Source organism: Sciurus vulgaris, assembly GCF_902686455.1.
Source record: "Sciurus vulgaris genome assembly, chromosome: 2".
NCBI classification, from domain to species: domain Eukaryota; kingdom Metazoa; phylum Chordata; class Mammalia; order Rodentia; family Sciuridae; genus Sciurus; species Sciurus vulgaris.
In genome coordinates, this window is record NC_136462.1 from 132,504,655 (window position 1) to 132,529,205 (window position 24,551).

At 39.1% G+C, this 24,551-nt stretch overlaps 1 protein-coding gene across 3 annotated transcripts in view; it reads left to right on the forward strand.

Annotated features, from left to right (window-relative positions):
• TRPM1 (transient receptor potential cation channel subfamily M member 1) overlaps nucleotides 1–24,551 on the forward strand; it is a 66,761-nt gene that overhangs the window by 6,847 nt on the left and 35,363 nt on the right. For all 3 annotated transcript variants that reach the window (XM_079121885.1, XM_079121884.1, XM_079121883.1), the window contains 10 exons: nucleotides 581–755; nucleotides 1,186–1,309; nucleotides 2,118–2,190; nucleotides 3,039–3,139; nucleotides 13,855–14,025; nucleotides 15,080–15,214; nucleotides 16,208–16,258; nucleotides 18,836–18,976; nucleotides 19,904–19,933; nucleotides 23,952–24,244. In XM_079121885.1, coding sequence (XP_078978011.1) covers nucleotides 581–755; nucleotides 1,186–1,309; nucleotides 2,118–2,190; nucleotides 3,039–3,139; nucleotides 13,855–14,025; nucleotides 15,080–15,214; nucleotides 16,208–16,258; nucleotides 18,836–18,976; nucleotides 19,904–19,933; nucleotides 23,952–24,244 — 1,294 coding nt within the window. The remainder of the gene's footprint in view (nucleotides 1–580; nucleotides 756–1,185; nucleotides 1,310–2,117; nucleotides 2,191–3,038; nucleotides 3,140–13,854; nucleotides 14,026–15,079; nucleotides 15,215–16,207; nucleotides 16,259–18,835; nucleotides 18,977–19,903; nucleotides 19,934–23,951; nucleotides 24,245–24,551) is intronic.

Below are 24,551 nucleotides of genomic sequence, written 5' to 3' on the forward strand. Positions count from 1 at the left end.
CATGGTGGTTTGGTAACTGGCCCAAGATCTTTTTTTTTTTTTTTTTTTTTTTTTTTGGTACTGGGGATTGAACCCAGGCAGGTTTAACTATTGAGCAATATCCCCAACTCTTATAATTTTTTATGTAAGACTAATATGAGAAAGGCCAGGGACTGAAGTGAGTGCTCTTGTGATTGGCCTAGATCTACTTTCACTGCTTCACTCTTTAAAGGAAAGCCAGTCAGATGGGAATTTCAGACCCCTAGGGCAGGGCAGAGAGGGAGGAGCATCTTCCAGTACTTCACAGGGCTCACTTTGGTAGCCCATATGCCACCCAAATTATACATGGAGTTCAACCATTTAAAAATCAGAAAGTTCAGGATTTTTGAGGTTCTGGGTTTTATAATATGAAGTTTGAATGCAAGAATGAAAACAATCATGATGTGCTTGAATTCCTTCCTGCATCAGGGTAAATACTAATGCAACATGGAACATCTGTCAAGTTGAAAAGTTTGTACTCTTCGCCATGTTTCAGGAATTAAAATGAGTCTGTGGAGGTGCTGAATGTTGGTCCCAACAGTGACTGTGGTTTGTGTTGCAGGACTGGGGCAGGGTGTGCCAGTCGTTGGCCTCGTGGTGGAAGGGGGTCCTAACGTGGTTTCTGTTGTCTTGGAATACCTTCGAGAAGACCCTCCCGTCCCCGTGGTGGTCTGTGATGGCAGCGGACGAGCCTCGGATATTTTGTCCTTTGCACACAAGTACTGTGAAGAAGGAGGGTAGGATTTCTGATGTGTGACAGAGGGTGGGTTCTTAATGCCTTGTTAGGCCAAAGAGAACATCTGAAGCAATCGGCTTAGACATTCCAAAAATGCTTAACAGATGAAGATTTGCTAGATCTCCTCTCCCATTCCCAAGGTCAGCATTCGAGGGAGCTGTCAGGAGCATCTTGTTTCTGACAGAATTCTCTCCCTGGCAGAATACTCTCCTTTCCAACTTCATTTTCCCTTATAAGGTTTACAACAAGACTGGAATTTAAGACAAGTGTGAATGCATTTTTTGACCATGGTGACTTTTTTGTCTCCTATGCAGGGATACCCTCCAATAGTTTCAAATTTAAAATACCAGATGAATATAGAGATGTCTGCTTGATTCAGAAATGAGTTGAACTTGTTTTGTTTTGTTCTCTTTTTCATTTCCTTTGAACAGGATAATAAATGAGTCCCTCAGGGATCAGCTTCTAGTTACCATTCAGAAAACATTTAATTACAGTAAGACACAATCACTTCAGCTGTTTGCAATTATAATGGAGTGCATGAAGAAGAAAGAACTCGTAAGTGTCTTGAATATATTTCCAAACAAGCTCCACAGAGAGAATTATGTTTCCTTTTCTAATTCTGTCCATGTGTGCTTGATGGAGTTGTTCATATTTTAGTTCAGCCTTTTCCAAGAGGCAGTTTACAAATCCACACTTAAATTGATGATTGTGTCCATGTGATGGAAGCAGAACAAGCCCACACAGGGGGTCCCAGGTGCTTTCAGACCTTAGCCAATATGAAGTGACAATTCAGACCTTAGCCAATATGAAGTGACATCGTACAGTATTTCAAAATATGAACCAGATTAAATACTTGGGAAAGAGCGGCATGTAACACCCTTCTAGATGTGCTCACAAAGTTGAAATCATTTCACTTTTCAAATGTCATAATTATTTCCCACTCCTTCCTTCCTGACCTGTGTTCGGAATGAATACTACATGTGCAAGTAAGATGGCATCTTCAAATTTTTTAATTTATAAATTCCTATAAATATATCCTATCAAATTAGACATGCTTTTATCATCTCAGGTAGCTATTGAATATTGGTAAACACCAAATGGGCTCCCCCTCTCAAGAGTTTTGGAGCAGATCAGATAAATGATGAAATCAGAATCCAGGCAAGGATTCACAGTCAACAAGAGCAAAGATGTAACTCCTAGAAATCAAAAGCTCTTGGTTTGAAATTGTTTCGTTCTCGGAATCATTGCATTACACAGCAGTCTCTGTGGGTGATTTTTAACAAACACCTCTACCCCCACACACACCACCCACGTTTTCAACTCTATCTTGCTTTAACTTTCTTCACAATGCACCTCTTTTCAGGTCACCGTGTTTAGAATGGGTTCTGAGGGTCAGCAGGATGTGGAGATGGCAATTTTAACTGCCCTGCTCAAAGGTGAGCTCTCAGGAAATGGTGATTCCTATCCTTTCAAAGCCAGGCTGGCCTGAGGCCATCTCTCTCTTCTCTAACTGGGGATTATTTCTGTTGGTGCCAGAACCCTGAGCCAGCCACGCTGCCTGGGGGAAATTTCAGCATGAAACCATGCTAGAATGAGACTCCAAAGCGTTTCTGCATGGCAGGGGTCTGTGGGTGCCCAAGGACCATGATGGGTTGAAGTCAGAACCATTTCCATTTGTGACTGGTCCATTGAGGGCTTCTGCTCACAGTATAAACAGGAACTAGGATTTCTTTGCATCACTGAATTCTGCAGGGCTCTGTCCAATTTCCCTTTCCCACCTATAATGACAGACTTGGACCAGGCATTTGTGAGGCAGGTTCTACTCTGGGATGCATACTTCCTCCCTGCCTTTCAGCTAGACTGAGGCCATGAGAAGGGGGTCACCGTGGGCTAGCTGCCTGGCAGTGCCACACTGGTCTTCATATGGGCCAAAGGGCTGGTGCTCTTGGGAGGGGTGTTGCCCCTTGGCCTGGCCTGGCAGATATCTGGGCATTCCCAAGGTCCCTGCCCTTTTCAGATAAAGCTCTTGAGTCACTGGGTTTCTCCTCTGTTCCTCCCATGGAGACAATGCAGGGCTGGCATGGGAAGAGATCCCCTCCACCTTCCTTTCAGGAAGCTCTTGGAGAATATAGAGTGCTTAGCCTGGGCCTTAGTGGTAATTTAGGAGCAAAAGAAAAGATAGCAATTAGTTCCAAAGGAAGCATCTGCTCACTGCTCAGCACCTGAGACCCAGGTGGTCCCAAGCATAAAGTCAAAATTCACTCTTAACTTCTTGCCTTTCCAGGAACCAATGCATCTGCTCCAGATCAGCTGAGCTTGGCACTGGCTTGGAACCGTGTTGACATAGCACGAAGTCAGATCTTTGTCTTTGGGCCCCACTGGCCGGTAAAACTAAGTGTCTTCAATCCATATCATTTATTGTGACTTTGTAAAGATATTATTAGTATGTTCCCCTTTGTGACATGGATCTCAGGAAGTGATCTGGGGTTTCTAATGATCTGATGGGTAGTCACTAAGATTATTAGATGTTATTTAACTTCAAAGAACAAAAATGAATTAAGATCTTACAACATGTACAATCAGAAAAATGAGAAATTATACTCCATTTATATATGATTCATCAAAATGCATAAATGCATTCTACTGTCATGTAGAACTAATTAGAACAAATAAAATTTTTTTTTAAAGAGCTATGAGCACTAATTCCAGATTCAAACTGATCTTCTTGAAGAAACTAACCAACAAATCTTTTATCATTGTTGGCCAAAGTGGGTCTTCACCCTTTTAAAAAAGGAAAAAGGAAGAGAGAAATGAGCTCATTAAAATTAAGTGCAATACTTCCAACCATGGCATTGATTTTTCAATTATATTCCATGAAACCCTGGAGGCCTAGAGAACTATGTGTGTGAGTTGTGTGTGTGGTCTTTGTGTGTGGCATTTTTAGTGTAGTGTTTGTGGTGTGGTTTAATATGTTGTGTTATGCATATGTGTGGGCTATGTGGATGTATGATGTGTGGTGTGTGATGCATATGTAGTTTAGTGTGTGGTGCCTGTGTATGCGTGTGTAAAGTATGGGAGCTTAGATGTATAATACCTAATATGTGAAGGGATGTCTGTGTGTAAGGTAAGTTGTGTATATGTCACAGGCATAAGGGGTGTCTGTATGTGATATGATGGTGTATAAGTGATGATGTATGATGGATGGGCCACAGGTGGTATAGTGTGTGTGTGGTTAGGGGATATTTTGTGTGTTTGAGACTGTGGAGGTGTACAGTGAGGGGAGACAGTGTGGGGCTGATTGGAAAGTACAGTAAATGTATGTGATGTTGTGATGTGGGACAAGCTGTGTGTGTATGCGCGCGCGCGTGTGTGTGTGTATACATGTGTGTATGTGGTGGGGGATATTTTGTGTGTGGCAGTGGGGGTGAAAGTGGGGAGATATATATGTATATGAATGTATGTATGTGCATGTATAAATGCATACATATAAACATACACATATTGGAATGAATATTGATTTTCTGTATGTCTGTGTATGGTTGGGGTGTGTGTGTGTGTGTGTGTGTGTGTGTAAATAATGGCCTGTGTGATAAGTGGCTCTAGGCCTCTTATAACTTTAATCAAAGCACCTTCTTCGATCTGTTCTGCAGATTGGGTTTCAGAGTGAATTTTTTTTTGCAAAGGATTTTCCTGCTTAAACATAGGGGTGGCGTATTTAGAGGAGCCATGTCAGATTTTTTAAAAAACCACATTTCTCTAACATGCCTGGCATTTTGCTGTACAAATGCATTTCACTTTTTTACAACCATTTTTATCAAACTGGTTTGAATGATTTATGAATAAGTCTGTTAAAGAAATAAGATATTGGGGAAAGGGGTGTTTGTGGATGTTGCTTGTTGAATTATCTAAATTAAGAAAAAATGGTATGACACCTTAAATACTTTAATTTCTTTCTAATATTTTGGTTTTTTCACTCTTAGTAAAGGAATTCAAAGCAAAATGAATTATTTCATGAATGGCTATGAGAAAATGCTGAGATAAGAGAATCTAGAAGATTCCAGAATGAATTGCAAAGGAAGGGCTTGCTACTCAAGAATGTCTTTCTGTTTAGAAGGAATGTCCCGCCACCCAGTATCTTTGTCCTATTCTTTTTTAAGGAAGTGGCAGCTTTTCAGGTTAGAGAGAAAGAGAAAGAGAGAGAGAGAGAGAGAGAGAGAGAGAGAGAGAGAGAGAGAGAGAGAGAGAGAGAGAGAGAGAGAGCACTATGTTTTCAAAATTATGGAAACAGCTAACCAGGGATCAGTTGGAGCATGTGGACCTGCCTGGCCTAAAGTGACTGCCTGCATCTGGTCCTCTCATGACAAAGGCAATAAGTAATCTGAAGAAAGTGTCTAAAACACAGACAAGCAAAAAGAAGGAAACAATCATTCATGCTCCCACAATAGAACTAGAAAGTCCACAATAATGTTTTCATTTTATAATATTATTTTCTGCTCAATATATTGGTGTTAAATGTTCCTCAACCATCTTTCTAATGCTACTTTAATAATACTTGGTATTCTTCACTTTCTATTTTTTCTATTACATAAATATGGTTTTAAAAGCAAATAATGAAGACAAGCATACAATCACAAGCAAAAACTTTCCTGCCCACCTCCCAAATAATTTAGCTGTCTCTTTTGTTTCCTGGCAGTTGCTGTGTACATTGACAAAAGACGTTTTATCACTGTTTCTTGATTAATTACAAGAAATGTAGACATATCCACCAATTCTGTGTTTGGAAATAGAAGGACGTGACTCTCTTGCACTGCTTCCACCTCTCCCTGCCCCTCCTGGATTTGACAGTTACCTGTTTAATTGTTTCATGGGTCACCTTTTTAATGGTAACAAATACACTAAATACTCTACTTGTTTCATCAACTTCAGACTCCCATTTCGTAAAATGAGGAAATCAACTTAATACTTTTTCTTTTCCTTATACCATCAGCCTTCCTAATGCAATCAGCCTTGCTACTTATGTGGTCAATAATGTTTACAAATCATTCTTTAGTCATTATTAAAGTTCTGTTGATGTCTTGCTCTTTAGCCATCATGGAGTTTTCATACTTGTTCTCTAAAAATGGGGAAACCAACAGAATTTACATTGTCCCGATTGCTGGGAGATTGTTCACTGCTGAACCTCATAGTAGTCTTGAATTCAAAGGAAAGGTAGCTCTGTTTTTTCTTTGTCTTTCTAATTAATTCTCTTTTTAATCTTAATTTGCCTTCAAATCATTAAGACTTTTTTATTTTCTTAATCATTACTGTTCATTTCTTCTCAAAGAATCATTTGAACCCCATGATTTCAAACCCTGCTGCCCTGGATGCTCTTGAAGTCTGTTGCACAGTTACTGGCTTCAGATATCCCTTCAATGTACCCAGAGACTGGTCTATTCCTTTCAAGACCCCATATCTTTCTCCCCTTTCATTTTTTCCAATTTTCTAGAGTAATCATCAAGTAATTTTTTCATAGATATGGAACAAGTGCTATTCTGCGTCTTTACATGTCTGAGAAAATATCTGCCACACACAACTTATGATTATCCTATGATTCTCATTTTATTATAGATGAACCATTGGTTTCTCTCAGACATACTTGAAAACTTGTTCTTCAATTTTTGGTGCTTTGAAATTTCACAAGGATATGTCTTGTATTTCAAACAAATGAAAATGGAAGTGTCTGGAGAATACAAATTCAAGCACTCACCTCTCCATTCATGTATCCATTTATTCTATTTGACTGTCAAAGTTCCCTTTTTTCTGAAGACCCAAGTCAGTTCTGTGAAGTTTTCTTCTATTGCTTCTTTGAGTATTTATTCCTTCATTTTCTCTCTTTCTTCATCTAGAATTCCTATTAGTCAAGCATATATTGGTGCTTTCCTCCTAGATTGATCTTTCATTTTCTCATTTCAATCTCTATCATTTTGCTGTGTGTTTTTTGAAAACTACTCAGTTTTTTATTTAACTTTCATACTAATTTTTTAAGCTTTAGGCCATCATATTTTAAATATCTGAGAAAGCTTCATCTCATAGATACATATATGGGGATACAAATTGGATTTTTAAAAGTTCACTTCCATTCCCTGAATGATTTCTGTCTTCTCCTCGTCAGCAGCTTCACTTGTTCATTTCCCCCCTTTCTGTTGTGTTGTTGACACTTTATTAAGTGTTGTAGACCCTTGGTTGTCTAATCACATTTTAGAATGAGAAATGGAATTGTTAAGTTAGTATGAAAGCCTCTTTTGCTAGTTTTCCTCATCCCTGGGGGGACTGAAATGAAATTCCTCACCTAGGAATGGTGAGTACTCTTAATATAATAGAGAGTTTGTGATAGGAAGGATTTGAGAATTCCAACACAATAAATCAGTCCTGGTCTGGTATGTTGCACTTTACTAGTCAAATTTCTTCTGTCTATATGTTCTACTAGTAAATGCAAAAACAAAAGCTTACTGAGATTATAATGGTGGTTACTAGAGGTGAGAGTGTGAGAGATGGGGAGATCCTGGCCAAACGATACAGAGTTTCAGTTAGATGAGAAAAATCATTTCTGGAGATCTATTGCTCATGGTGCACATGGTGTCTAAAATTAATAATAATGTATATTTGAAAATTGCTAAGAGAGTAGATTTAAAACTTTTTATCACTAAATTATGATGTGAGGTGAGAGGTATGTTAATTAGCTTGATTTAATCATTCCACAGTATGTACATCTATGGAAATATGGAAACGTCCCACATATGCCATACATATGTCATTTATCACTGATAAATAAATGAAAATAAAATCAAAGCCGCCCCAATTAAACCCTTTGTTAAAACATGATTTTAAACATAATGACAAGGAGAGAGAGAGAAATGTTTGATAAATACGAGTAACGAAGATTTTTATGTATTTATGTTGAATCATAAAAAGTTGGGTTAACAATTATTGAAGGAAAAAGTTAAACTTGGTCTGAGCAAAGAGGAGGGAAGGCCTGGGAACACCATGACTGCTGGACACGTTAAAGACAAACTCTACAAACTTTACTCACCCTCTCTGAGTTTCGGAGAACATAAAGAAATGTTTTCTGACTTTTCAGAACAAGAATTATTTCCAATTTTGGATGTGGGGCCTGCCCTGATAAAACTATGAACTGAAATTATAAAAGCTAATATAAATATATTAGGTAAATTATAAAGTTAATGTAAGAAATACTAGTTTTTATAATTGGCGATATTATCTCCTTGGTGATGTTTGAGTCATATACTGAGTTTTACCTCATGTATTCCTCAAAATGAACATTACTGAATTCACCCTCTCAATTCTGAAGCAGCTCTAAATGTCTTCATTTTATAGTTTGGGGGGATCACACCCAAGAGGTTAAGTGATTTTTTCCCCCAAGTTTTCTCAAACTTTTATTTTTTTGTTATTTTTTTTTTAGTTATAGATGGACACAATACCTTGATTTCATTTATTAATTTTTATGTGATGCTGAGGCTCGAACACAGTGCCTCACACGTACTAGGCAAGCACTCTACCACTGAGCCACAACCCCAGCCCCTCAGGAGACTTTAAAATAGCACATGTGTCAAAGAAGTCCAAAGAGAAATATTTTAATATTATGAATTAAATAAAAATGTAAATGAATTTATCAAAATTTGCAAGATGCTGAAAAAGCAGTGGTTTGAGAGAAATTTCAAGCACTTAACTTATATATTAGAAAAAAAGAAAGCAAAAGTGTCCACCTAAAGAAACTGGAAGAAGAGCAAATTAAATGCAAAGTAAGCCGAAGAAAATAAATAACAAAAACTAGAGTAGAAATTAACAGCATTGAAAATAGAAAATCAACTGAGGAAATCAACAAAATTAAAATCTAGTTTCTTTAGAAGATCAATGAAATTAATAAACTTCTCTCCAGGTTAATTAAAAAGAAAAAAGACTCAAATTAGGAATACCAGAAATGAAAGAAGAGACATTACTACAGATCCCATAAATATTTAAAAAATAAGAAAAGAATATTATAGACAATATCTCCAGCAAGTGATTGTTCAACCCATATTTGAGGTTGTAAAGGAGTAATTCCTCTCTCTGGATGTGGTCCATGCCATCTCACATTCTTTTTAAAGTATGGTATTCACAATTTAACACCCTGTGTTAGATGCAATCTCAACTTCAGCCCTGAGGACTATCACCTGCCTTGTGCTGGTTCTACACTTTGGGAAATACAAAAACATACCATCTTTTCAAACATATTAAGTTCTATCTGCAGAAGATTCAAAGAATTTTGTCATGTATACCATCTACTAATCCACCTGTCCCTCATCCTTCAGTTCTGGGGTTAGCTGTTAAGCCAGGTGATGATGTTATATTTCTGCTTGCTAGATTTGGCCTGTCAAGATTTTTAAAATTCTAATTATATCTTCCATCTTACTTTCCTCAGGACCTAAAGAAATGATTTGATCACTCTGTCCCTTTTTCCAGCCTGTCCCTCTTATTCTCTGGGATCCCTCTAAAACTTTCTCTTTCAAGTTTTTTTTTTTTTTTTTTTTTTTTTTGGCTGGAAGAGCCAGTTCTACAAATGATAACTAGTACACAATCTCAACATATAAAGCAAATGAGAAACAAATTCAGCTCACTTTATAAGCCATCTTCCTCCTAGAAGCCCCTGAAGTCCCTCCTCAGAATCAAAGGCTCTGCTGGCCCAGGCTAGAAGCTACTCCTATGAGTTTCCAACAGTGCTCTTAAAATCCTGGAACATAACCCATGACAGCAGAGAAGGTGAACTTACTTGAGTACCAGGGAACTCTCTTCCAATGCCTGACCATATCTTTTCTGTCTTTCCACTCTCCTCAATAGCAAAGTCAGAAGCCATGGAGGAAAGGGATTCTGATGTTTCTCATTTGCTCAGCAGCAGCAAATGGTGGAACCAATCTCTCATCTTTTTGAGGCAAATCAAACTTGTGTTAAAAATCCACATTTTCACTCATTCATTTGTTTAGCAAATGTTGGTTGACTACTTCTTGTGTGTCAGACCTTTGTTCCAGATGCAGCAGACTCAGGGGTGAATAAAACTGACTTGCTACAGCCCTTATTAAACTCTTCACATGATCTTGGAACTGATATGGGAGTGGGGAATGGGCAAGAAGAGGGAGGAAGCTATGAAACAGGTAATCAAATAAATATTGGATTACAAATTATAGTGAGTGCTGAGATAGAAAATGCACACTGCACGAGAGAAAATGTGTTGTTAGAAAGGGGCTACTTTGTATTGAGGCACCAGGCAAGGTCTCTCTCTGGGGGAATGGAATGAACACTGAGAACTGATAGGTTAATAAATACTGACTGGTGGAAAGTGAGGGGTGAGCACCTTCCTTGCAGAGGGAAGGGTACATGATAACAGGCTGTGACAAGAAAGAACCCCAGGCATTTTCAAGAAAATGAGAAAGAAAGAGAGAAAGAGAGAAAGAAAGAAAGAAAGAAAGAAAGAAAGAAAGAAAGAAAGAAAGAAAGAAAGAAAGGAAGGAAGGAAGGAAGGAAGGAAGGAAGGAAGGAAGGAAGGAAGGAAGGAAGGAAGGAAGGAAGGAAGGAAGGAAGGAAGGAAGGAAGGAAGGGGGAAAGAGAGAGAGAAAGAAGAAAGAGGCACCTAAGGGTGGCTAGAATTTAGAATGATAAGAAAGTAATTCAGGGACAGGCTATCATATGGCCAGCAGCTGTGTGCTGCAGAATGCTACAAATAAGATCCAGGCCTGAAGGCTGAGATATAAGGGCTTGGAGACTCGCTTCGGGGCTTTTCCTTTTTAAACAACAATAAACATTTATTGTTTCAGAGGGTCAGGAATTTGGGAGTGACTTAGCTGGGTAATTGTGGTTCAGGGACTCTCTTGAAGTTGCAGTCTGGCTATCGCTGGGCAGCAGTCATCTGAAGGTTTGACTGGGGCTGGAGGACTTACTTCCAGGGCAGCTCACAATAGCTGGCACATTGATGTTGGCTGTTGGTTGGAAGCCTTGGTTTCTCCCCATTTAAACTCTCTGCAAGGCTGCTTGAATGTCTTCACAATATGGTGGCTGGCAACTTTTGCTTTTCCTTTTGGTCTTTTCTCTTTGTTTCTTTCCACTGGTGTTATTTTGTTTGCTTTTTCCATTTTTTTTTAATCATAGTAAAGTATTCATGACATAAAGTTTACCATCTTACCTATTTTTAAGTGACAGTTCAGTGGTATTAAGTGTATTTATACTGCTATGCAACCATTGCCAACATCCAATTCTAGAACCTTTTCATCTTGCAAAACTGAAACTCTTTACCTATTAGATAATAACTCCTCATTCTCATCATTACTTCCTGGAAACAACCATCCTACTTTCTGTTTTGAACTTTAGTACTCTATGTATCTAGATAAGTAAAACTTCAAACAGTAATATTTTTTGGAACTGGTTTATTTCACTTGGCATAACATCCTCGGGTTCATCCACGTTGTAGTGTGTGTCAGATTTTCCTTCTGTTTTAAGACTGAAAAATGTTCCATTTTGCATATATACCATACGTCACCTATCCATTTATCCATTGTTGGACAATTGTGTTACTTCTACATTATGCCTATTGTGAATAATTCAGCTATGAATATGGGTGTGCAAATATTCTTTTGAGTACCTGCTTTCATTTCTTTTGAGAACATACCCAAAAGCAGAATTGATATGACAATTCTATGTTTAATTTTTTTTCTCCCCCCACCCTGAGTACTGGGGTTAGAAGCCAGGCTCCATGCATGCTAGGCAAGTGCTCCACCCCTAAGCTACAGTACCCCAGGCCTTTTTGAATTATTGTTTAGAGACGAAGTTTTGCTGAGTTGCCTAGGCTGGGACTGTGATCCTCCGGCTTCAGCTTCTCTGGTAGCTGGGATTACCTGCACGTGCCATCGTGTCAAGCTTCTGTGTTTAAATTTTTGAGGAATCACCATATTCTTTTTCACAGCAGCTGTCTCACCACAGTTTTGCACAAGTGCTCCAATTTCTTGACTTTCTTCCCCGTATTTGTTATTTTCTGTTTGTTTTTTAATAGCCATCCTAATGAGTGTGAGGTGATTTTAATTTGCATTTCCCTAATGATTACTGATATTAAGCATCTTATTGGACATTTGTATATCTTCTTTTGAGAAATAGCTAGTCAAGTCCTTTGCCTATTTTTTAATTGGATGAGTTTTTCTTGGTGGTGAATTTTAGAAGTTCTCCATATATTCTGGACATTAATCCCTTATCATATACATGATTTAAAAAATATATTCTCCCATTTGTGGGCTGACTTTGTTGAAAGTGGGGTTTTGTTGTTCTTCTATTTGTGTGTTGTGGTGCTAAAGAGACAATCCAGGGCCTCATATACATAAGCAAGCACTCTACCACTGAGCTACATCCATAGCTCCTGTTGATAATATTTTTGAGGCACAAAATTTAAAAATTTTTGTGAAGTCCAATTTGTTTAAATTTCCTTTTTTGCCTTTTGTGTTATATTCAAATCAAGCCCAATATTGCGATGGTTTTGCCTTGTGTTTTCTTCTTGCAGGGCCCAGGTTAGCTCCAGTTAAAGCAGGTTATTATAATTAGAACAAGACTGGCTCCTCCCAGTCTTCAGCTTCCTGACTTGCCTATCATCTAAACCACTAGCAAGAACTCCCACCATGGTTCCATCTACCATGATGTAAAGCAGCCAGAGGAGCCCTCAAAAGAACTAGTGCCATGTATTTGGACTCTCAGCCTCCAAAGCTATGAGCTAAATAAACCTCTTTCCTTTATTAAGTATCTAGCTTCAGGTATTTCACTATAAAAGCAACAGAAATTTGACTTAAACAAACTAAAGAGTCTTTGAGATATGCAAGTAGAGATGCTAAGTAGACAGCAGGAACTCTGGGGAGAGAGGTGGACTGTAGCTAGACAGGATAGGTTGTTTACAAATAAATGATGACTGGTGATATGGTCAATGAGGTCACCAAGGGAGAGAGTAGAGTGAAAGAGAATGGGACCAAAGACAAAGCCCAGAAGAATCTTGCCACTGTGAATCAGTGACCAGTAGGAAAGAGGAAAGCCGGGAGACTGTAGAGCCCTGGAAATCAAAGGAAGAGACTCAGCCTGGAAGCTAATGGTAGAGCCAGATGTACTTAAAATCCAGCACAAGAAGGATGGGAAATACTAGACACCAGCACATTCATCAGTGATCAAAGTCAGAGCTGTGGACAGAGAGGGAAGAACCAGCAGAGCAAGTGGAGAAAAGAATAAAGAGGGAGAGAATGTTCATGGGCAAAAAACTCACTAGAAGAGTTTGGAGAAGAAAGCAGGAGAGGACATCAGTTGGAGAGTCAAAGTTATTCAATTGCTAACTTTGTGTCTGCACCAGGACATAATAGCATGATTCTCACATAGCCAGGAGCAAGACCAGGGTGACAGTCCACTTCTGTTCTCCCTCTGTTCCCCTGAGGAGTGCACACTGTGCCCTTGATGTCTCCAGTTTAACATCACATTGCATACAGCTCCATGATACCTGGTTGAGCTTCTTTACCCAATCAGTAAATGCTCCGGGACATGTTTATATCCTGGCAATCATCTGCATTTATACCCATTGTCAACCATGGGAACATCTCTTTAGTGCCCTTGAACTGAATTCTCAGCACCCTTTCCTTTGTGTAGTAATATACAATCAAAATGCCAGCCACTTCAAACACAAAAAGCCATTGCACTGAGCCAAGTATATATTGGTGCATGTGAGTAACAGTGGTTCACAATATCAGGACCGTTTCTATCAAACAACCAGGCCTGCAACAACTGAGTATGTATACAGGTGTACACACATATGTTTGCACTTGTGTGCATGTTCATGAGTTCAGTGCACGGGATGTGTGCATGTTTGTTGTATGCATGGGCATGCACTGTGTACATATGTAAGTGTATATGACTGTGCACATGTATGCTGCCTTCCTACACATACCTAGGTTTATGTGATTTTGTTGTGTGCACAGGTGGGGCAGTGAGGGTGCTTGTCTTAGAACAAGGGGACAGCCTTAATACCTTTTCCCAACTCTGCTTGCTATGAACTGCAGCCTCTGGGAAGTCTGGCTCCCCCAGTGGATACTAAAGCCACAGAGAAGGAGAAGAAGCCACCCACAGCTACCACCAAGGGGAGAGGAAAAGGAAAAGGCAAGAAGAAAGGGAAAGCAAAAGAGGAAGTGGAGGAAGAAACGGACCCTAGGAAGATCGAGCTGCTGAACTGGGTATGTGGAAAGTCCTTGCTCTTGATTCTTGGAATTGAGGAGACTGGAGTTGGCATCACCTTCCTTCTCCAGGGGTAGGGGCAGTACTTGTTGCCTTTGCTTCAGCTCTATGTGGGCCCTGCATTCCAGGAGGCAGGGGTACAGGATTGAAGGGAATATGTCAGCATGACATGCTCACTGGGATGCACAGGTCAGCTGTCAAAGACCCCACACATTCCTGCTTTGAGAAGAAAATGCCACTAGAAGTAGTGGTCCTGGTCATCTTGCTTAATAGTGGCTCTCTCTGCCTGGCAGACATGCAGATGCTTGATGCATGAAAATGTGGAAGACAAGTCAATTATTACCACATAATCCCAATTTATGCAATAAAACCTTTTTGAAAGACAGAGCCTGTGATGGGTGTGTGAGGATAACAGTAGCTGTCTGGGCTGGAAGGCTAGAGCCACACGTGCATGGTGGTTCTCCGTTTTGCTCCTGCCAGGACACAGGCAAAACAGGGCCTCTGCAGGGACATGTGCATGCCATTGTCATAGCTACTCATCCATGGGGCACAGTGGTGGCCTGTGGTGTGCCCACATGGTCTGATGTCTACCACAAGGCTACTTCTCAGTCAAGGAAACAAATGAGAGAAACTGAACAAGGCAACACCAAAATGGTGTTGAATTTTAAAATCTCTTTGATTCATTTAAAAAAGGAGAGAATCCTTGGTATTGACAGAACACACAGAACCAAAGTGAGAAGAATGGAGAGGAGATGATGCGTATTTACTGAAGGCAAAGAGCGTGGAGAACTATGGCTAGGGACATAAGTTCAGGGTTAGGGTGATTGTGTAGCATGCATGAGGCCCTGGGTTCTATCCCTAGCACCATGAAGGAGGGAGAGAAGACAGGAGAGAGGGAGGGAAAAAGAGAGAGAGGGAGAGAGAGAGAGACAGAGAGAGACAGAGAGAGATCTGGAGGTTTGGAATACCTTTTCTGTGATGTTTCTAATTATCCTTTTGCCTGATGTCTCTCTTAGAGGCCACTCATGGGCTCTCCTTTCTGGATTCAAATAGGTAAATGCTTTAGAGCAAGCGATGCTGGATGCTTTAGTCTTGGATCGAGTTGACTTTGTGAAGCTCCTGATTGAAAATGGAGTGAACATGCAACACTTTCTTACCATTCCGAGACTGGAAGAGCTCTATAACACAGTGAGTGTTCTAGAATTAGGGGGCCAGAAGAGAGCTAACCCTCTGAATAGTTTTATCATGGGGCGTAGTATGCATAAATGTGTCCACATTCTTGTCAACTGGTGCCATGCCCAGACAGACACTCCCTTTTGGAGTAGGGAAGATGCTCTTCAATTTACAATGGGTTTATGTGCCTACAAACCCATCATGTTGAAAATATCCTAAGTAGAATGTGCATTTTATATAGTTGTCCTACCAGACATCCTAGTTTAGCAACACAGAATGCTGTAGAGTGTTGGTTGTTTCCCTTGCGGTCATGGGGCTGGCTAGGTATTGTGGCTCACTACCACTGCCCAGTATGGAGGAAGGAATGCACTGCATGTGGCTAACCTGGGGAAAAGATCAAAATTCCAAGTATAGTTTCTACTGAATGCATCTATACCACTTTCACTCTATTGTGAAGTCTCACAATTGTATGTTAAATAATCTAGGTCAGGAATTCTGTATGAACTCTAATTTATACTTCGGAGGTGAGAGAATCTAGCTTCCTGAAGTCTTCAGCAGACTGAAGAGCTCTCAGAGATCATCAGTCAGTCTTCCCTTGGGACCTTCGCATTTTTATCAGGCTTTGATGAACAATATACAACTAAGTTTTCACAGCAAGGAGCTCTGCTGCATTAGCATGGAAGCATCTGAATGAAATCCCCTCAGTTTTGTGTATATTACAAGTATTGAGAATATATATTCTTCCCCATTCTAAGATTTTAAGTGCCAGAAATGGTCCTCAGAGTTGCTTTCTAAAACTGGGTACATCTTTAATGCTATATTGTACACTGTAATATACTTTTTAAAGTAATTCAACAAAAATTATATTATATACCTCATAAAACAAATAGGCTGATAATGGGTTACACTCCAACTCTCACAGCTCATTAATTCTATATAGTGGAGCAGAATTTTGTTCCAAGAATTAAAGAAAAACGTACTTAATATGGTTAAATGCTTCTCTTTCAGAGACTGGGTCCACCAAACACACTTCATCTGCTGGTGAGGGATGTAAAAAAGGTCAGTCCATCCACTATTTTACAATCCTTACTTACTGGCATCTTTCACTAAACTGTTTCTTGAAAGTGAGTTTTTAAATTTCCAAAATGTGTTAGCTTTTTGTTATTTGAGGCATGGGAGATAATAAAGTTCTCCCTTCATAAGGAGTTTACTTAAAATTTAAAAAGAAAAGGATAAGCTTTTCCAAGTTGATGTCCCACATGAGAGGAACATGCTGGGTGGCTGCTTGATTATGGTTGGTGCCATGGCCAAGGCCAGGGGCAGCAGCCAGTGAGGACCCTGCCTCCCTTACCCTGAGCACCACCATCTCCAGGGCAGCCTTCTATACCTACTTTGGGATCTCTCATTCATTCACTGTGCCTCTTTCCAAAAGTACCAACAGGAGGTTCTTCATTTCTGTGTGCCCTGTAGACTGCAGTAGATGTCCTCAGCCCTTTCTGTTCCCTCATTGTTAAGCTATAGCTGCTCTTCTCAGTTTCCACTGGGATCAACTACCTGCAGTCTGTGTTCTTAAATGATCTCCCTCTCTCAGTGTTCTGCTATGGCATTTCTTGTGCCCTCTTGCCGTAAGTTCCAGGATTAGCTTAGGTTCAAAGAAGAGTGATTCATTTTGTTAGAATCCTTGGCATGCAGAATTTGTAATGTGTGCTTGTTTTCTGAGCAATAGAAAATAACTGAATCAGAGAATAGGGTTTTCAGTCAGAGTCCTAGATCGTTTGACCAGATTTAATACAAATATTTAATCCTAATAATATGAGAATGTGACTTCTATAGATATTTATGAAGCACAGCAGAATCAGAGGATCTGGGAACTGAGAGGGACCTCCAAGATCCTCTGGCCCACAACCCTTGTTTTCCACATAAGGATTCTGATTTTCCCCCAAAGGACCCAGCTGGAAGATTGATTAGAAAGTACAAACTTTCAGAAGTGATAGTTACCCTAGTTCAGGCCCAACCATTTCCCACTTGAATGGCTTCAATAATCTTCTATCCTCTAGACCCAACTTAAAACCTTCTGAAGTTTCTCAATGGGCCACAACATGAAGCTCAGGCTCCTTTCAAGGAACATGCACCCCACTGGCACATGTCCATGTCCCCTGCTCCATCCCATTGCATCTCCACCATACTAACCCCACCTAGCGTTCTGGTGCCCAAGGAGTCTGTGTTCTGTCCTGTCCACACTGTGCTCACCTCTGCAGCATTTTTACTCCCTCTCACCCATTGTCCCTGCTCCACCTGCTCCAAACTGCCTTAGGTGTCACCTCTTTCTGGAAGTCTTACTCACCCTTCCAATACCCACTTAGGCAGACTCTGGCCACTCCTGTGCATTGCATGTGCTGCTGCATAGGGGCTGTTGACAGCTTTGCCATACAACAGCTGGCTCCCTAGAGTTCTCATCACTAATAAGAAATTCTCAATGTAGTCAAGGATCACAATAGAGGGTGAACAAATTTGTAATGCATGAGTGAAATTTTTAGTTAATGTGGCCAGTCCTATTTTAAAGGGATTAAGCTCGGAATGGGTAATGGCCATGTGATGGATCCCAGGATACCACCATCATTTCAGCCATATGAAGTAAACCAAGCAATAAATGGCATAGAGCAAAAATTTCATACACATCTGGTCAGCTCTGTTCCCTGGATAAGTCAACCAGCCCAGGATGTGAATGAGCGACTACAAGTACATGGGGCACCTCTGTTTTGTCTGGTCCTCTTCTCTCCTACTGACTCCCAACAGACTCTTCCACATTGATGCAAACTCTGCACCCTCACTACACACCAGCTGGTATGTGGTATTTGTATTATTAGTAAAGATCTGGGAAGGGGGTTCCCCAAGAAATATATTGGACACCATGAAGACTTGCACAAGAAAATTCCAGTCCCTGAGAAAATTCTGACCTCCCGTGGCCTCACATGAAGACTTTCTCCTCTGCATAAAACCTGGGTCCCCGCCCCATGAGGCTGGGTTCTCTCCTCTCTAAGCAGCTATTGAAGCACCTGCTCATCCAAACTCATCTGCTCTGTGCCAGCTACACCATACAGTTTCCTCACATTTACACATGAGAACTGCAAACCTACATGTCGGGCCACAGTCTTTTTCAGTCATCAAGCCTATAGTCTTATGGATTTCTAACACTTTCTTTTCATTAGAAAAGCTTAACCTAGACAGGTGCAGTGGTGCATGCCTGTAATCCCAGTAGCTTGGGAGGCTGAGACAGGAGGATTGCTAGTTCAAAGTCAGCCTCAGCAATTTAGCAATGCCCTAAGAAACTCAGCGAGACCCTATCTCTAAATAAAATACAAAAAAGGGCTGAGGATGGTCCAGTGGTTAAGCACTCTGAGTTCAATCCCTGGTACCAAAAGAGAAAGAAAAGCTTAACCCATTTTCCAGAACCTGGTTTAAACCAATATTCCCCTCAATCACATGACCAGACTGAATATTATTTTGACCACTCATCTGTGACATGACACGAACTCCCAAGTGGAGATGGCCACATTTATGCCAATGTGTGAGATGATGTCTACACTGTGAATGCATGCTTTATAGGACCTGAGACAAAATTTCTTTTTTTTACAGAGCAACCTTCCACCTGATTACCATATCAGCCTCATAGACATAGGGCTTGTGCTGGAGTACCTTATGGGAGGTGCCTACCGCTGCAACTATACTCGGAAAAGTTTTCGGACCCTATACAACAACTTGTTTGGACCAAAGAGGGTAGAGCTCAGTGGCCTGTACAGTGTTTTGTGTTTCCCAGAGTGGCATGTGGTTCTTTGCTGTGTTCTCCAATAACTCAGCCTGTTCAAAGCCAACATCTTTGCCTCATCTTCCAACACACCTGCCCAGCCTCCTGCAGTGACTGCCCCATGTGAAGCCTTTCTGACCTTATGGATGGCCAACCTCATGCACAGTCCTCCTCCATCAACCACCCCTTAGCATGTCAGGCAGCACAGCACAGCTCATCAATTGCATCTGCCCTCCTTTGTTCATGGTAGCCTTCCACCTGGGAAGACAACTACTATTTCTGCTGTCTCCAAACCATCCTCCCACCCTTCCACTCTAGCTGCCATCATCTTCCAAAGCAAGGGATACAACAGCACACTCCTGCCCAGATCCACCCAGGGTTCCCTGCTGACTGAACTGCCAAGGCCAAACTCATCATTATAGCATCCAAATTTCTCTGCCTGCTGTCCCCATCCTGTCATAGTATACTACATCCCTCCAACAAAATCAAATTGTATTCCTGTGCCTGCCATGGCTCCTCCCCCTGATCATACCTTTCAAAATTCAGCTCTCCCCAAAAGCCCAAGTCTAAAGTCAGATCTTTCACAAAGTCTTCCCTCCACCCCCAACTCCATAGCTCCATGTCTGGATTTTTGTCAGGACACCTCTCTAGTTCCACCTCCAATAAGGACAGGACGTGTTGGCTTATCTTGCTCCTCAACTGATTTACGCTGACAAAAGCAGTTTCCATGTGAAAGCATTTCTTTCCCTTGGTTATTGTCATTAATTAGTAAAAATACAAAACACTTTAATCTATTACTATCCACTACTAACAATACTACTACTAATGTAGTACATACATTACTACTATCTACAGTTATCTCAGTAAATTAATATATTTTTTTCTTTCTTATTATGCAGCCTAAAGCTCTTAAACTTCTGGGAATGGAAGTAAGTACAAGGTTTTCAACAGTTTTATGATATTTGGGTCAAATATAGGTAAATCTTTTAGTTTTGTATTTGCTTAGCACAAAGTGTGTTTTTTCATGAATAAATGTACTACACAACTCACCAAAATCTGCTTTGATGACTTGGCTTAACGATATATATATGTAAAAGAATCATATACATTTTTTTAAAAGGTTAAAACTACCCAGTTCATTTTCTGCGTTTGAAAAACCAATTTTCAAAAGCAAGCAAAGATTAAGCAAAAGCTAAAGGTCAGTCTTAATGGTGAACACAGAATTAAGACCTTCTATACTGAATCCATACAGAATGGAGATGCTACTTAACTCATGAATTTATTTGAGAAGAATCTTTACAATAGCTCATGTTAATATTCTGCGTTGTGGAATTTCTTTCATTCACTTAAGTTTTTACATCTGGTGCTTTGTTTTTAAAGTTTCTTGTTAAGGGCATTTCTACTGCTTTTGTCCTGTCTTAATGGAATTTTAGCAGATTTCTCTGGGTTTTTCTATATATAAAATACTATTTTGGTGATAACCATTTTCTCCTCTTTTTGGGGTATTCACTCTTTAGCATTAATTTGTTCATATGGTAGAATTTCCAGAACACTTTTGAAGACTGATTGGGATAATGATGATGTTACCAAAAGAAGGCAACTTTGTCTTGTTCTTGATTTTCATAGAAATGACTTCAGGGCTTCACTTCTTAGTCATGTTTCTTCTTGCTATAAGTCTCATATGTATTATATCATATCAAGAAAGTATTTTACTATATATTTTACTTATCATTTTCTTTCTAGTGAGCTATTTTTTAAAATTAAGAAATATTTTATAGGGCTGAGGTTGTGGCTCAGTGGTAGAGCCTAGCATGTGTGAGGCACTGGGTTCAATTCTCAGCATAAACAAATAAACAAATAAAAATAAAGGTTCATCCACAACTAAAAATATGTATACATATAAAAAATGAAATATATTTTACATTTTTCAAAATTTTTTTAGGATATAATGACAAGGATGGGGGCAAGTTCTGGGGCATGATATTGGTCAAATTATATTGTTATATTGTGGGCATATACAAATATATAACAACAAATTCCATCATTATGTATAATATAATGTACCAATACAAATGTGGAGAAAAATAAAGGATTTAATGACATATAATCATGTCATATCTTTCTCCCCCTCTGATTTATTGATATGATACAATATATGAAGGATTTAGCAATATTAAATTATATTTGCATTCTTGGAAATTTTTAATTACTTATTTAGACTTTAAAATATTCTATTGAATTTTTTGTCACTATGATTTTAAAATTTTACATAAGTGGTATTATTCTCTAGTATTTTTGTTTTTGTTTTTATTTTTGTTGTTTAATTATAAATGAATCCGTTCAGGCTTCCTATTTTCTTGAGTTACCATGGTAGTTTTTATTTTCCTAAAAATAATTATTTCATCTGGACTTTCAAGATCATTGGTATTAACTTTTACTTAGCATTCTAGTCTTTTCAGTCTCAATATTTATAGATGTATGGCATTTCTCCTGATTTATAAAATCTTTTTTTTTTTTTTCCTTAATCAAAGTTGCCTAAATATCTTCTTGGTATCTTTGCCTTATCAAGCAACTTTTTTTTTTTCTGTTTCTATTTTATTAATGTCTCCTTTTATTTTTATTCATTCCTTCCATGTACTTTCTGTTACTGTGTTGCTTTTATTGACTCAGTCTGAAAGTCAAGTTTACTCATTTCTAGTCTTCCCTGTATTCCAATAAATGCATTAAAGGTGTAAATTTTTTCCTGGGCATTGTTTTCATGGTATCCCACAGGTATGGGTGAGTAGAACCTTTGTTGCCATTTACTTCTAAAAAGTCTATAATTTTCTCTTCAATCCAAGAATTATATAAAAGTTTATTTTATATTTCCATATACAAACCGTTGTTATTATCCTACTATGGTTGATTTTTAATTTTATTCCTTGAATATAGACCTTGTGCTTTCTGGTATTTAGGGGAAAAAATCTTATAGGAATTGGGGTATAATGCCTGGTTGATTTTTGTGAAACTCTGTGGGTACAGTTTTGTTATTCATCCATCAAATCAAACTTGGTAATTCTGCTGTTGAATTTGCTTCTATATATACTATTGTTTTTTCAAACTTATTTCTAAGTGAGATGTATTTAAAGACTCTTACTGTGATTATAGATGCATTAATTTTTCCTTATACATCCAGTTGACATCTTTTGTTATTTTATTGGATTGTTTTTCTTTTCCTTATTAATTTGTGGCAGGCCTTTGCATTTTAGGAAAATTACTCCTTGTTTGATATATTCTCTTTCTGGCATTTTAAGAAAATTTTCATACAATTAATATTTTGATAAAAGTGTGTTATTGAAAGGTGGGTTTAAAGGACTTGGTTTCAAAACTTTTGTTAGTCAGTAGTTTATTTTAATTTTATTTTATATATTCTTGAAAAGGAAACTTTTAAAATTTCTATCATGCCCATTTTTAACCCATATAGACCAACCTTCCCTAAATTGTTGTGACTGCATTTTACCGTGACAAACTTAGAAAATTAGAAAAAAAAAAAAAAAACACAAAACAAAACATTGAAATCTGAGGCAAGATACTATAACTTATTATGCTATGATAAGAACTAGGTCATTGTTGAACAACTTGTGATAGCAGTTGAGAACCGTGTTCCCCAGGGTCCCCCAAGGCTCCAGCCTATTCCAATTATGTCAATGTAGAGAAATTATTCAGACTCTGAACCACAGCTTCTTCCTCTGAGGGAATGGAAGGAATTCATAACCTTTCAGAGTCGTTGTAAGAAAAAAAGTAGATAACTGGGTTGGGGATGTAACTGGGTGGTAGAGTGCTTGCCTAGCATGCCCCAGGGGCTGGGTTGGATCAACACCACACCAAAGACAAAAAATAACAATAATAGTAATTGATTGGAAAGTCATGTACAAAACAGCAAATACAGCTATCCCTCCGTATCATGGGGCACTTGTTCCAGTATCCCCCCAGGATATCAAATCTGTATATGCTCAAGTCCCTTATATAAAATGGTGTAGTATTTCCATAGGATCTGCACATATCCTCTCAAATACTTTATATTATCTCTAGATGACTTACAATACCTAATACAATGTAAATGCTAGGTAAAAATTTTTGTAAATTATTTTTTTAGGAAATAAGAACAGTCTATACATGTTGAATATAGATGCATTTTTTTTCCAAAATATTTTCAGTCCCAGGTTGTTTAAATACAAACATGCAGACCCTGGGATACCGTATCTGTTTCTGTCATTCCACTGAGTAGTAAGTCTTGACCTGAAATAGCAGAAACCTCAGACTTCCAAGTCAGATCTCCCAAGCCTGACCTGCCTTTCTTACAGAGCCTGCTTGCTCCACTTTCAGAAACATTCTCCTAATCCCTTTAGGAAATGGAATGTTGGCTTTTTGTTTGCACCACATGGGGAAAAGGACAGTACTCATTCAAAATGGAATGTTTGCTTTCTTAAAACATTGGAGCAAAACCTAAAACATTTGCCTCTGTCCCGTTTTACATTTTTATATTAATTTCTGGTTCAGCTATTCTGCAAATGAATGTTAATGTTTTGCTGCATGGGAAGACTTCCCTGAGAAAATAAACTGTGAGCTTTACCTGTCCTGTGGTGCTATTTGCATTTCATTTTTGTTTGAATTTTGCTGCATGGCTTCATTAAAGGCTTCTTAAAAACCTGCTAACCCAAGGGTATAAGTTATGCAAACAGTAATGTTCCTTTTTAGCTCATTTGGTTTTAGATGGTTTGCTTATCATAATAAACATGTGTATCTTTAAAAAAAATTAATATACTGAGTGGATACTTGAGTTGTACTTAAGGAGTCTCTTTATTACCTCTGACATAAAGGTTTTCCTCTCTGCCGTAGTTCTGGAACCCTTTAATGAACATTTAGGAAGAACCATTAAAAAAAAAAAAGGTGCTTTTCTCCCTTTAGGATGATGAGCCTCCAGCCAAAGGGAAGAAAAAGAAAAAGAAGAAAAAGGAGGAAGAGGTCGACATCGATGTGGATGACCCTGCCGTGAGTCGATTCCAGTACCCCTTCCACGAGCTGATGGTGTGGGCGGTGCTGATGAAACGCCAGAAAATGGCAGTCTTCCTCTGGCAGCGAGGGGAAGAATGCATGGCAAAAGCCTTGGTGGCCTGTAAGCTCTACAAGGCCATGGCCCACGAGTCCTCCGAGAGTGAGCTGGTGGACGACATCTCCCAGGACTTGGACAACAATTCCAAGTTAGTGTCTAGAGGAAATTCAAGGGCCAGGAGAGACCATTGTCCTGAATACTGCCCCTGAATGCTGCAGGGAGGGGTAGTCATTGTAGTTTTCACTTAAACATGATTATAGTTAAAGCTTGTTTGTAAACTGCTTTCCCCATCACATCAGTATTTCTGTCTCTCTGGGGTGTTCTGGGCTGTCATTGTTTTAGGTTATTGTCATTTGTTTTAGGTTATTGCCTTCTCGTGCAAATTATGGAAACCCAGCTCTAACGCAAAAACAGCAAAACAAATTTCCATAAAAAAACAAATTAATGGGGTGTCC